Here is a 15261-nt window from a genome sequence, read left to right as displayed (position 1 = left end):
TCGTTAATCACTTGGGAAGAAATTAACAATAACATTACTTTCAGAGAGCTCAGTTAATTCATCCTTAAAAAGCAACAGGTCAATGGTAGTAAGTGATGCAATTTTACATCGCAGCTTATGGAATTATTGAAGGATGGCAACACTTTTGTAGCACTAATCCCGGTGATTAAATGGGTGAGAGTTCAGCGGAGCTGGAGCAGAAAGCAAAGGCGTTCTTTTTAAACCCCTCTCTGACATTGCCCCTCGCTAGTTAAACTATTCCAATTTAATACAGCAACTATTTAAAATTGTCATCGTTAGCTCCAATGGTGACTATTAATGCAGTGATCCATTTAAGCAGTAGCCTCCTGTCTGCTCAATTTGCTGTATTGCTCGGGAATATTTCTGGGGAGTAAGGGAGGGTAAAGGCAGCATCAGCTGTAACCAGCTCATTAGACAATAACCAGATTCTAGTTTAAAAGGAATATCATATCCAGGCAGCCTCCGCTATTTAAAACAAGCAGCCCTGCAAGAAAGAAAATCATATATAATATATAATCTCCAAATCATTCCATTTGATATTCTGCCCTTTACATCAGGAAGGTGTCTCAAAGACCATCACAGGACTTACTGTCAAGCGTGGCTTCTATTTTGCAGACACAGATGTATGAATAGCTATGTTAAGCATTATGTATTGGAGATTTGTTTTGTGTTTCATTCATTGTAGTTCATTTGCAACAGTGTGAAGACACTTCAATATTCATTTAGCTTGCATTCAAATAGGTATTAGAAAAGGACAGCTGAACTGATTCACAGAAAAAAGATTTCAAAAGATAGAGTTTGATATTAAAATCCTAAGCTTTGTCTTGATATTCACAATAAGTCAATCAAGGAGTCTCATTCGATTCTATAAAATCACGTCATTATTTGACAGCAGCAATTTTGAAAAAAAAATTCATATTTCTCTGAGTATTTGTCAAAACACACAAAGACAGGATTGATCAATGAAACCACACGACTGACAAGTGCTGACTATCTAGTAGAAAGTGTTGCTTGGCTCACAAGCTTAGTCAACTCATTAGTTAGCGGGCACAGCTTGTCTCAATTCAGGTGCTACTCACTTTGCTGAAAGCAATTTCAGCTGCACCTTAGTGGTCTCAGACTGGTTTAAAAAAGACCCAAGGTGCCTGATGCAATGTATAGTGAACTTAGAGTGAGATGCTACTCTGGGTGAAGGGCGCCATATAAATGCAAGTTGATGTTATCCACAAAGTACACGCAGTCTCACCACTTTATATCCCGTGAAGCGCTTTGAGGCGTTCAAGAAAACATATTGATGTGATGCAAAAGTTCTAGAAGAGCAGACATACAGGAAAGAATCCATAAAGCTATAGATCGATAATAATCATCCCTACATTTGATGCAACGCTTTCTCATCATCCAAATGGCTTAAAGTGCTTCACAGGATTTATTGTAGAGTATAAGTCCTGTGTGTTTTGTAGCCCAACATAGCAGCCAATTTTCACACTACAAGTGGTGAATGAGCTATTTTATCTGGGGAATTGTTGGCCAGGAGAACCTTCCTTTTTTTTTGAATAACGCCGTGGGAATGTTAACATCCATCTTAACAGGCAGACGCACCCATTTTAATGATTCATCCGAAGGACAGCACTGTGTTGGAGTGTCAGTCTTGACTATGAGTTCAAAGTGCCAATGTTACAAAATACAATACAAAATTGGGTTTGTATAGTGCCTTTCATGTCGGGAGGGCATCCCAACACACTGACCCAACAACCATCTGACTCTGATGTGAAAGCGCTACCAACTGTGATCGTATTTTCTCCTCTCACTAAGAGTTGAGTGAACTGGTTAAAGCAGATAAATTGCAGTATAGACTTCTAGCTTTACAAAGGGCTCCCAGCTGGTGATTAATTCATCATTCAATCTATTAAGTTCATCTGTGAAGTCCTGAATCTTTGCTATTTATTCTTTACCTGTGTACCAAAAAGTTGCACAGAGATCTTGTAAGGAGTTGGCCGACAAGAGAGAAGTGTGTAGATTTTCTATTGCTTACGGATCTGCTGCACTTGAACGCATGGATGCAGACCACGAACATTTGAAGCCAGAGAAATATAAATAACCTTCAATTCATTGGCTTCTTGACTCAAGCTGCAATCTAAAGACATCACAAGGCTCCTTTGCAACTGCCATTGTCAATGTAATCAGCTCCTTCAGATCAGTTACAGCGTAAAGTGGTACAATAAAGTGAAATGCAAGTGTTATTGCAGTAATTCGCTAAGTAGCGTTTTGTGGGGACAACGCTTTTTGCTAATAGGTGTTTCACACACAAAGTATACGGCCAATTCACTTTACGGTATATTCTATGAAGCGCTTTGAGATGTCTCGTAATGTGATAAAGCTCTATATTATTATTATTATAATTCAGTAGTTTAGAGAATCTGATTAAGAACAAGAAAGGTGCATAGTTATGAACCCAAGAAGGATTTAATCCAGTTTACGCTCCACTTGACACCATTCCCACAGATGTTTTGTCAGTGACTGACTCTTACTTGAAGCCGTTGTCTCAAAACCCAGGAGTGGACTATCTCAGCACAGCAAATATCAAACAAGAAAATATTACACTAGTTCTGTGTAGTAAGGATATTTCCACTTGTTGGTGAGTGCAAAACAAGAGACCATGAATTCTGTATAAGACAGCCAGCAGATCTAAAAGGCAGTTTAGGAGGAACATCTATATAACCGGCAACAAGATCCAAATCTAGTATAGACAAAAGGTTACTACCAGTACTATTAATAATCCTTGCATTTGATATAATGCCTTAACACAGCCTCAAGACATCTCAAAGCACTTCACAGGATACGCTGTAAAGCGAATTGACTTTACAATATACTTTGTGGGTGAAACCCGGCAATCAATTGCACACACAGTGTCCCACAAACAGTCGTGGATTGAAGTGACCAATTTATTATTTTTTTCTTGAGGAATTATTATCAGGTGTGCAGAGTAAGGAAACTTGGCCAAGGTTTCGCCCTGCCGGGAATCAAACCCAGGTCTCTCGCTTGTGAGGCGAGTGCTCTAACCACTGAACTACGGGACTCCGCACAAGGAAGAATGTAGACCATGTCTGACAGCTTTGTGTTGAAGGAGAAAACATTTTTTTACGCAGGTGACCTCACTCACCCTCATCAGTCATTGCATGGGGAGGGTGAGTCAGAGCTCAACAACTGGGAAAGGTTAACACTGGTGAACACACCACCACATTGAATGGGGGGGGGGGTTAGCTATCATATTTTCCACACACGTGGCCTTTTTGGAGAAAAGAATAATTTGCAAGGATTAAAAAGGCACCATCGGATCACATTTATCTTTTGATTTAGAAGTGATAAGGCTACTCTAGAATGACTAATGTAGAGCAACCTCAACACAAAGAAGACTTGTGATACAAGGACTCTATCACGAATGCACACAGAGCAGATTTGAAATGATCACTGACTGCCCGCTAGGCTGAATGAATTGCCCAATTTAAAACGTTAGTAGAGTTTAATAAAATTATACTTTAACCTATTTATCACTTGTATTCAATAAATGATTAATTCTGTTCATTGGGTGCTTTGATGCCTTCTTGCTGCTGTTAGATTTCCTGATGTTGTGAACGCCGTAATGAGTAAACAGTCTGTTCCAAACCAGGAGCTAACATTAATACAGCAGGGGTCCTGTAGCTCAGTGATTAGAGCTTTGCAAGCGAGAGACCTGAGTTCAATTCCAGGCAGAGGGCGAAACCTTGGGCAAGTTTCCTTACTCCACACAGAGCCTAATAATAATCCCTCCAAAACCCCAAACAATAATAAATTGGTCATTTTCAATCTACGACTGTTTGTGGGACATTGCTGTGCGCAATTGGCTGCCGCGTTCGCCCACAAATATACAGTCAATTCACTTTACAGTATATTCTGTGAAGCGCTTTGGGACGTCCTCCCGACGTGAAAAGCGCTATATCAAATGCAAGGATTTGCAAGGATTATTATTATTATTAATACATTTTTTGGAGATTGCAAAATCACCACAGCACAAAACGATCAGCAGAATAACACCAGTATATTGGGACAGTCTGAGACAGTCTCCCATAGATACACATAGGGGGTTGCTACCTGGAACCTTATAACGCACGCACAACCTTCCAAAATTAACCTTTTCACACAGAGAACTTTTAGACATGATAAGGCTGACTGACTAGAGTGGAACATCTTCAACCTGGACCAATTAAGTGACTGTCAGAGGAATGGAAATGGATTTTCACATGGTGTTCACAATGGGAAAGGATTTTTCTGGTTGGCTCGCGCCAGCGCCTCCGCACCTCGGGCGCTGCAACATCAGCCTCCACGGCTGCACACTCAATCTCACTGAGCCAGTCAGGAACCTGGATGCCTTGTTCGATCCTGAACTGTCCTTTCTCCCCCAGATCCGCTCCATGACCGGCACCGCCTACCACCACCTCCGCAACATTGCCAGACTCCTCCACTGCCTCACCCCTCAGGCTGCCGAAACCCTCACCCACGCATTCGTCACATCAAGGTTCGATTACGGGAACTCTCTCCTCATCGGCCTTCCCAACTTTTCCCTTCACAAGCTGCAGATCACCCAAAACTCTGCAGCTTATGTACTCTCGCGCACCAGGCTCCGCGACCCCATCACTCCCACCCTCGCCCGACTCCACTGGCTCCCCATCCCCCAAAGGATCGAATTTAAGATCCTCGTCCTCACTTTCAAGGCCAAAGACGTGAAAAGCGCTATATCAAATGCAAGGATTATTATTATTATCCACGGCCTTGCCCCCTCCTACCTCTGACACCCTACCAACCTGCCCGCTCCCTCCGTTCAGCGGGCTCCGGCCTGCTCCATGTCTCCTGCCCGACCCGCCCTACCATCAGTGGCCGGGCTTTCAGCTTCTCAGTCCCCACACTCTGGAACTCAATCCCACGTTCCCTTCGCCTCACTTCCTCCCTCGCCTCCTTCAAGGCCGGTCTCAAGACCCTTCTCTTCAATTGTGCCTTTGGTCACCTTCCGTCACCCCTACCCCAGTCTCAGGCCCCGACACCTGATTGTTCAGCGCTCTGGATGTCCTCCCGACGTGAAAGGCACTCTATAAATGTCATTTTAGTGTTGTGATTTGGTGGTCATTGTTGGCTATTCACTGAGCATAGGCAATCAATGTGAAATTAATGATATGAGTCAAGGACATTCCTCAAGAGGTCCTACTTTGTCCTGGAGAATATAAATAGAAATCTGTGCTAGGTTTTTATAATGGGATTTCCTTTATGGAGCTCATGAGTTTGGAATATTGTCTACATGCTTGCAGGCCATAGCCTCAAAAGAATATTGTATTGGAAAAGGTTATCTGAAGCTGCCCTGACGGCTGAGTTTATCCACTGAGTAACTGAACCAAAAGCCTCAAGTACCTGCCTGGTTCATACATGGATCATTCAATAGCATTCTCACCTCGGAGTCAGAAGGTTGCCTTATGTTGGGACTTGACCTTAAAGTCTGACAGTCAGGTGTAGAGCTATATTGTTGTGTTTGTCACAGTCTGTTCAGGTGGAAGGGAGTTTTACCTGGTGCCTGGCCAACAATCCTCCAGATAAAATTGGTCATTCATTTCACGGCTGTTAGGAATAATCAGCATTTTTGTTAGGATATTGCTCTGTGCAAATTTATCTGCTTTGTTTGCCAATAACGACAGCAGCACCTTGAGTTGTTTCAGCACTGTTTCAAATGCAAATATTGTATTTATGATGTCTTTTACATTATATTTATTATAAAAACCTATGACATTGACAGCCCCAGGTTTATGTTTTTGGTCAGTGTATGCTATAATGGGTTTAAGATCCCTGGATTAAGAGATATTCTACTTTATTATTTTCCCTTGAGAGGATGTAGAAGATTTGCAGAACCCGGTGTCAAGAAATTGAATGATTTGGGTGGAGAAAGGATACATGATCTGTAGAAGAATAGACTTGATAAATTGAAGGGTCTTTTATAATAATACTTGCATTTGATACAGTGCTTTTCACGTCTTCTAGAATATACTGTAAAGTGAATTGATTGTATATTTGTGGGCAAAACAGAGCAGCTGCACACAGCAGTGTCCCACAAACAGTGGTAGATTGAAAATGACCAATTTATTATTGTTTTTTTGGAGGGATTATTATTAGGTGTGTGGAGTAAGGAAACTTGCCCAAGGTTTCGCCCTGCCGGGAATTTTCGCCCTGTCAGGTGTCTCGCTTGCAAGGCGAGTGCTCGAACCTGTCTTTCCCAGCAAACAATAAATTATATTCATACAGCGCCTTTCATGTTGGGAGGATGTCCTAAAGCGCTGGACAGTCAACAATGTGCCTCTAAACTGGGGTTGGGATCAGGAGGGGTGGAGGGCAGGGGTAAGAAGTGACCAAAGACACAAATCAAAGAGGAAGGTGGTTAGACGGGCTTTGAAGGAGGCGAGACTATGAGATGGAGTTCCAAAGTGAAATGACAAACATACTGAGGACAGATATACGCCAGATAGCTGATGAGGAAACTGAGGCTTGGAGGGACAGCTGCTAGAAGGTGTTATCTTGAGTCCAAGTTTGTGAATACACATACTTACATCCAGTGCCTGGAATCCATCCACCTTGATTGGCTTGCAGAGAGGCAAGAAGCTGCTGTTTCAGTGAAATGACAAACAAGCTACACCAAACCAGCGTGTTCTCTAAACTAATTAGGGCAATTTCTTATGTTCCTTGTAGATAGCTTTAAACTTGTGAGCTTTTGTTTTTGATATCAAACATGAAGACAAGCGCACAATAAGACCAATCCAGGGTAAATATGGTTGAACTCACACCCCACTGAACAGCATAAGCTCGATTGCCACCTTGGGCCAATTTGAAAGCACAATTTGTTCCATTGGCCATGTCATTTATCGCCGTGGGCTTTGAACAATTTCCAGGAAATGTTCTGGCCCTGTATCTGCCTGAAATGGTCCAAGTTAACAAAGCTCTTAGTTTGATCTTAGTTGTGGAAACAATTTCTAGGGAAATATCTAACAGCCTTTCACTTATGAGCAAACCAATCCTCCAGATGTGGAAGGCACTTGACAAATGTTATTTCACATCGTCTTTTGTATTGAAGGCATTTTTCCCTCCATTAGACTTGTAAAGCACTCTAAGACACTACTCCACACGAGGAGCGCTGTATAAATACAAGTTGTTTTAAAGAGTTAACTTTCTACACTGAAATTCTGGATGGTTCCCCATTTGCTTCAGGGGTTACATCACTCATGTTAGTTACTTTCCTTTTTCCAATCTAAATGGAGACAAACCTTTCATTTACTTTGATAGGAGAGATGGCAGTGATGGATCACACCTAGCTCTTAGCTGCAGCAGATTAATTGGCATTTTCGTAATTAACTATATTGGGTTGTTCCAGTATTTATAGTGCAATATATTTATACTCTAATCCAGTGCACCATTCCTAGATCAGAATGATTAGAACCTCTTGCTCAAGGCAGGAAATAAACCAAGCATTCTGCTCAATCTCTTGAAACCCACTAATCAATTTCAATACTAGAGGAAACAAGAACTTACATTTATTATAATGTAGCACCCTTCACACAGTATTGTCAGAGCAATTAACAGCTATGTGGTTTGATACTGAACTGGAAAGATGACCAAAGGTACAGTTGAAGAGGAAAGTCTTCAGGTGTCATTTGAAAACCGGTAAGGCAGAGAGAGGGATTGAGGCAGATTTCTAGAGATTCAGGGCTTAACGGCATCAATGTTTGAGCAGACGAGACAAGGGATGTGCAGAAGACCAGATACATCCAAACAAAGGTGGCAGGTAGCGGAGTGGGGTTTTAAGCAGATCAGGGGTGGGGGGGGGGGCAAATGAAGTGAGCTTAGGGAAACTGGTATTGGATGAATGGCCTGTTAATTCTTAAATTAATCAAGACTAAGCTTTTTGCTCCATTGTAAAATACTAGATTTACAACTGAATGTTAATCCACATAGAGCCACAATCACTGCAATGATGTGCAACTCCAACTGCTGCTAAGAAGCAACATCCATTGCCAGTTCCTTTCCCAGTTCTGGAGTTGCAATTAAAAATTGAGGATTCGCTTCATGGCTGTTTGTGGGACATTGATAAATGCAAATCAGTTGCCATGTTCACTCACAAAACAGTCACTGCACTTTGGGATGTCTTGACCTTAAAGATATTATATCTCCACCAAGATAACTTGTTCAGTCAGACATCACAACAGTAATTGGCTGCATTAATCCATTTAATGTAACAGGATTATAGTTACAGATAAAATGGCACGTTCCACAATACGTCACAGAAAGTGGAGGCTTTGAAGTTAAAGTAGACAAAAAAAACTACATGCACACACCCACCCACCTGTTTATAGGTTAAGACTTCAATTCTACTTTTCTTCAAGCCACTTTTGAAGGTTTACACACTTATCAAATCTAAAAGCTCCCTTTGAAATATTACAAGTGTCTAACAATGTTGGCAGCTTTAGAACAGGATGCAATTACTGGCTGTACACTTAAAGTTATAAACTGTCTTTAGACATTATAATCTAGTTATTAGCCCACATCTAAAATGCAGATTCAGAATATTCTGCAAAATTGGCCAAGTAATTCATTCAAATTGACAAACACAAGAGTTGCTGGCATCAAACCCACCACAGCTTGTTGGCTAGATTTCCCCTCATGTAATCTGAATACAAATTTCAGTAAATACAAAGAAAAACCTTAGGAGTTGGAACCAGGTTAGTCGATGCCCATTAACTCCTGTGGCTCAGTTTGCTCAATTGGCTGTGGGGCGAACGGTCCCACCAGCCAGTTGAGATGAGTGTTGTGATGCATGTAGTCCATCACACTATCCAGAGACTCTCGAATCTTCTTCATTTGCTCTTTGCTTTGGGCCAGGAGTTTCCCCGAGAGATCCTGGAAGGAACCAGCTGAGGAGATGAAGGTACTGATTTCTTCAGCCGCTTTGCCCATCTCCTTCACTTGGTCCACAGTGTTTTGGGGGAGACCAGAGATATTGGATGCCAGGGAGAGGCAGGTCTTCTGCAGCTGCTCAGTTAGGTTACGCATGATTGCCAATGTATTGGATTCAGGATGCTGCAAAGAGACAAAAAAAAGGACTAAAGTGATAATTTGTAGGCACCACCATACATTGTTGATGCATGAACATAAGAGTTGTGTACAGATGGAGCCAAATAGTCAAGAAGGTACTTAAGATCTTAAGAGATTTAAGATTTAAAAAAATACACCAAGAGATTATTCATGAGTAGTATGTGTTAGTGCTGGAGAATACTTAGCACATCCAGTGCATGTCCTGGTTCAGGGCCTTCCCTCACAATCACAAAGAATCAGGTCACCAACATCATCTTGCCCTCGGCTTCACACACTAGATTCAAATGTAATTTGTTGTTGTTGAGCAATTCTTGCAGCAATTACTTTGGGTTCATCAAGAACCTCCGTCTGATCTTCAGGCTGCTTCGTGTTCTGACCTTCCTGAACCTCCTGTAGTTTGTCACGAGTCAGTTCAGTTCCTTTCTTGGACATCTCAATCTACAGACAAGACAAACATTTAATATAGCACCTCAGATGTCAGGACAACAAGGTGCGCCACAGGATTTCCTGTAAAAGTATGGAGACTTTTTTGTAGTCAAACATACTATTTGTTGCATTTGAGAAAGAACCTTAGCCATGTCGTTGAGATGTCCCAAAGCGCTTCACAGGATATACGTTAAAGCAGAGTGACTGTATTTTGGTAGCTGTTTTGCCATGGAGTGAATGTGGGTTTTTTTAATATATAAAATTGAGAGTGGGAGTAAGGGAAGAAATGGTTAGCCATGATACCAGGAGAAATGGTACCAGCGGATCTTTAATGTCCACCTGAACAGGCGGACAGGATCTCACTTTAACATTTCATGTGAAGGTTGGCACTGTAACAGAGCAACACGGCCCTGGAGTGCAGCCTAGACTGAGCTCTGGGACACTATCCCACGTGAAGGGCACTCTACAAATGCAAGTTGTTGACTGCAAGTTAAGTCCAGATGTGGAGCTCAAACCCAAAGCCTTCAAACTCAGAGGTGAGATTGAGACGTCTAAAAGCGCTGTGAGACATCTGGAAGACGTGAACAGCACTATCAAATGTATATCATTAATTATTATTATTATTAAAGATTGCTACCAACTGAGCCTGGCTGATACTGAGTAAAGTTATGAACTAGTGCCTTGCTTACGGCTTTCTAGGAAGCATCGTTTTGGCACCTTAGTATGCTGATAGCATTAGCCAACGCAAATTGTTTAATTAGTGCTGGTTAGTGTTCTTTCCCACCATATATCAGATTTGACTATATGATGGCACCTCATTAGAGTACAATCGATACAGACAGTGCTGTTTGCCAGGCTGCCAGCGTACGAGTAGATACAAATGTCAGCCACACACTGCATTGAATTGCGCAGCTTACTGAAAATTCATATGCTGGGTCTGTTCAGGACAAAATAAAATCTCGTATGAGCTGCAACACTTGTGATGTTATTGTTACCAGATCAAAGAGATGGTGGAGCTGAGAGAGAGTTTCCTGACCACTGTTCCTGACGAGCTGAATCTTGGCGACAGAATGCTGGTATGCACGATTGCGGACCTTCAAGGAAAGAGATCCCAGACGCACATAGTAACTCCTCTCCTGGCCTGGAGTCTCCTCAGAACCTTCAACGGAAGTGGCCAGTTCAGCTGAAGCACAAAGTGGGTTAGCTTAGTTATTAAGCGACTGCGGCTCGACTCTTCAAAGCATTCAGCAAGATTTTCTGTGAAGTGTAACAACTATTTGTAGGTGAACGCAGCAACCAGCTCGACTGGCTCTGACCTACTGCACGTCTCTCGTGCCCTCTGTTCCACCATTGGTGGCCGAGCTTTCAGTCACCACACCCCCAAACTCTGGAACACTCTTGCTCTATCCCACTGCCTTGCCCCTTCCTTCCCCATCTTCAGGTTGCACCAGAAGACCTTCCTATTCGACCGTATCTATGGTTCTCCAACCCTCCCCCACCAACTTGGCGTCGTGCTCAGCCACTGTCAAGCACTGTGGGACACTATCCTGCATGATGGGCACTATCTAAATGCAAATCATTGTACACAAACTGTCCCAGCATCATTGAAGTGATTGCGTGGTGCAATGCTGCATTTGCACCAAATAACTGCTCTCTATGTAACCATCTGAGTGAGCCACAAAAGGCAAAGGACTTGCAAGACACTAAACACTACAGCAACTTGGTTTTATTTGAAGTTACCTAGTTCCTCCTGAGTCATTGGTAGATAGTGATCAATTAGCTCTTCAGATTTGGTAAGCGTGGCATCAACACCACTAGCCACTATCTGGCCCACTTTGGAATCCAGGACTACGTGGACACCTTCAGCCACAGCTGCCGTGGTTCTCTTCAGGCTCTCCTGCACAGCATCCTTGGCCACGTCAACAACTCCAGTCACAGCATCTTTTGCATCAGTCACCTTTGAGGTCACCAGCTCCTTGGCATCAACAAAGACCTGAGAGTTACAATGAACTGAATTGAGAAACATTTCAAGCCAGGAGGAGGACCAAAGAAAGCTTGGCAGACTTGGATAAACAGAGCCAAGTCAGCCTAGACAGGGCCAGACAGGTTATAGAAGAGCACACGCACACACACACAATGTTTGGAATGGCAAATTCAATTGATTTTCCTCACAAGTTATGCATGGTTATCTTTCTACAACAGATATCCTATTCTGGCTGGTTGGATGCCAAATCAAATTACAATGCTGCATTGGTCACATTAACAAAATAGAGTTCAGTCAGCAACATGTTTAATACTATGTGAAAGCAAATAGTTAAAGACAAGGGATGTATCATAAATCAGATTAATCAGGTGAGCCCACAAATTCCAAATGGGTTTAACCAGACCTGAGTTCAATTCCAGGCAGAGGGCGAAACCTTGGGCAAGTTTCCTTACTCCACACAGAGCCTAATAATAATCCCTCCAAAACCAAAACAATAATAAATTGGTCATTTTCAATCTACGACTGTTTGTGGGACATTGCTGTGCAGAATTGGCTGCCGCGTTCGCCCACAAATATACAGTCAATTCACTTTACAGTGTGTTGTGTGAAGCGCTTTGGGACGTCCTCCCGACGTGAAAAGCGCTATATCAAATGCAAGGATTATTATTATTATTATTATTTCTTATTAATGATGATTACTGGTTGCACATTCAACAGAATTAACTGTTCAACAAGTTTCACATTGCAGCCAAAATTCCAGTAAGGTTGTCTATTATTGCCACGATGATCTAATAAAATCACAGCATCATCTTTACCATCAACTTCACAGTAAACAGGGCTGACTGCCCTGGCGTAGAATTTATATAACTCCATCTCTTTTTCTCTCCCCTACACCCCCCGGACAGCCACCATCTTAAACATTGGATGGTGTAACATAATTTGAGACTTGAAACCAAATTTTGTGACTTGGAACTTAAGACAGTAGCAAAAGGTCGGGTTAGTATTTTATTAGTCTACAGCTGTAGCTGCTATTCTGTTGGCTGTCATCCACCCCTCACCTGATCTTCAGGCTGATTAAGGATTGGAAGTTTCTCCTCCAGTGTGTCCAAGCCCCTGCAGGCATACTCATTAACAGCTGAAACTGAGCACAGAAAGTTCAATACCAGTGACAATTGTGAGCATCGAAAAATACAAGGCAGCACCGGTGGTGCTCAGTAGATTACAAAACAATCCCTGCTCGGAGCAAGTGAAATGCTGAAGCATCAGCTCAGACTGTTTTGTCAGAAAACGTGGCCCAACGTTTAACCAGCCGCTTATATATAAAAAAACGTGACCGCCAAGATTTCATTGACATACAGCTTTGTGTGGCACGGAGGTCAAATATGGAGCGAGTGACCAATTTTATTCGGGGGATTGTCGGCCAAAAACACCAGGAAAGAGAAACTCCCTTCTCTTTTTGAATCGTGCAGTGGGATCTTTAACATCCACCTGAACAGGGGACCTTGGTTTAACATCTCGTCCAAAGGCCGGTGCCTCCGACAATGCAACACGCGCCCAGCACCGAATTGTGATTCCGAGTCCCGATGTGGGGCTTGAAGCTTCTGCCTCAGAGGCGAGAGTGCCACTGACTTAGCCGAGCTGACATATTTAAGCTAAAACTTACACTCAGCTTTATACAAACTCAGAATAATGGGTCCTAGGATCTCACTTTGAGCATCTACAAGTCTAGCGTACAAGGCCCTCCAGCTTAAGTGAGGAAGCTCAGTTTAAGCTCTATAAAGACCCAGGTCACTTACTCTGAGGTTCCAACTTGTCCAGAATGGGTTTGGCACCACTGGCAGCCACAGTGGACAGAGTCTTCACTCCCTGCTCAGCCACATCACACACAGTCTTCACATAGGGGTGGCTCTCCTTCGTGTTGTCATACACGGCTGATACCGTGTCACAGGCTGAGCTCACTAGAGGCAGGTTTGTTACTCTTTCAACCACACTCTGAAATAGCGGCATAGAATTATGGCAAGTTAATGTACATTCAAAGGTGGGCACTAGTCAGTCCAGTGTCACAATTATCATGACGTCTTTGATTTAGTGTCAGTGGGGAAAAACAAAAAAAACCTTTAAAACTGCAAAATAGTTGGTATATATATTAGTCTTCTTTTCCAAGTTATGTGGGCATTTTCAGTTGTCCATTATAGCCTCTTAGTGGGCAAATAGGTTCAGCTTACCACCATCTTCAAGTCCATCTCTAGACATTTCTAATTGACACACCTGCAGTTAATTTTCCCCTTTCCTCCACACCCCACTCTCCAGCTCAGGTGTAAAGCACCTACTAACCTAGGAGAGGCACTATATAAATAACTTTAGTATTTGTCAATGGGCAGTTCCACTCACTTATTGCTTCAGCACCACATGTAGCATTCATAGAGAAGCCAGTAGTCACTATCACGCTAAGAAACCTTAATCAGAATTAGTTGGGAAAGGAATCCAACTGCATGGTTACTTTCATGTTTAAGAGTAAATAGATCCTTGAGAGCTTAAGTGTATCCAGACCCAAAAGAGGTCACAATTATCTAGAGCTTAAGCGGCAAAGTCAAATAAGAGGCTTTAAAGTGAGTTTTTTTTTAAAAAAATTTAAAAAAAAGGCACTTTTTCCAAATTCACCCTCGACAGTTACCTGCTGGGTTTCTGGCTCTTGCTGTTCTGCTTTGGAAACATTCTCAGTTGATGCCATGATGGGTCACTAGAAAGAGCCTGTTTAAGAAGAAAGCCACAGGGTGGTGGGGGCACAATTCTACACCGATAATAGTTATAGCATTAATAACAAGTGTGGCACACCACTAAGTGCAATTGGCTACTGTGTTTCACCCACAAAATAGTCACTACATTTTACTGTACTCTATTTTGTGAAGCACTTTGAGATATATCAATGACACTATCTCAATTGCAAGGATTATTATTGTAGTTATTATTATTATTGTAGTTTCTGAACACACTTCCTTGAGCCAGGCAGAGTCAAAGAAATACAGGAAGGAATTTCTAGACTACTTTTGGTCAGCAAAGGTCTGTAAAACACAAGAGTATTTTTTTAAAAAAAGAAAGTAGATATTTTACAACCCCCATCCCAGTAGTTAACCAACAATATTTTACATACTTTCACATCCATTTCTGAAATATTGGGGGAAATAGGGATATTATGCTCAAGCCTTGCTTACCTAACAGTCACTTCACTTGCTCACACCTCCACTGTTTGGCACACAGGCTTGTTCTTTTCATTTTATACACCCCACCCCAAAGGCTATCAGCTGGTGGGGGAGTGGAGGAGGAAAAAACACATTAAGATTGACAACAGATCAAACCATTAGAAATTCACCTCAAGAAAAGAAGATCCATCCTACGACCAATTGAATGTGTCTGTAGACGGTGTCAAGTAACATGTCAATTGGTTTACAATTCAACTCCATGGAAAATCTGGTGTCCAGTTAACATGTTGAATTTAATTCAATTGGAACTAATTTAATGCATTTGCACAGACTGGGAAGCAGGTGGACATGAAACTGGGTGAAAAGTTGCTAAATGATGAATCGGAAAGCGAAACTTAAATGGAGGAAATAAAACTGTTGCGGGAAGCTTTACAACACACAATTGAGAGCAAGTGTCATTTGTAAGGCATTGAG

General features: G+C 42.2%; 1 protein-coding gene across 1 annotated transcript; it reads right to left on the bottom strand.

Moving 5' to 3' along the window:
- Positions 1–8805: 8805 nt before the first annotated feature.
- Positions 8806–14958, bottom strand: LOC103183563 (perilipin-3). The gene is made up of 8 exons (XM_007901132.2): positions 14800–14958; positions 14262–14338; positions 13384–13579; positions 12646–12728; positions 11344–11596; positions 10599–10786; positions 9502–9615; positions 8806–9162 (listed from the first exon to the last, which is right to left on the bottom strand). Exons 2-8 carry the CDS (start codon positions 14316–14318, stop codon positions 8806–8808), a joined length of 1248 nt encoding a protein of 415 aa, XP_007899323.1. The 5' UTR covers positions 14319–14338; positions 14800–14958.
- Between the last annotated feature and the right edge of the window lie 303 nt (positions 14959–15261).

The sequence above is a fragment of the Callorhinchus milii genome, unplaced genomic scaffold (genome assembly GCF_018977255.1).
Source record: "Callorhinchus milii isolate IMCB2004 unplaced genomic scaffold, IMCB_Cmil_1.0 Scaffold21, whole genome shotgun sequence".
Lineage (NCBI taxonomy): Eukaryota > Metazoa > Chordata > Chondrichthyes > Chimaeriformes > Callorhinchidae > Callorhinchus > Callorhinchus milii.
The sequence above is the reverse complement of the archived record's forward strand: the minus strand, read 5'-3'. Positions and strand labels throughout refer to the sequence as shown.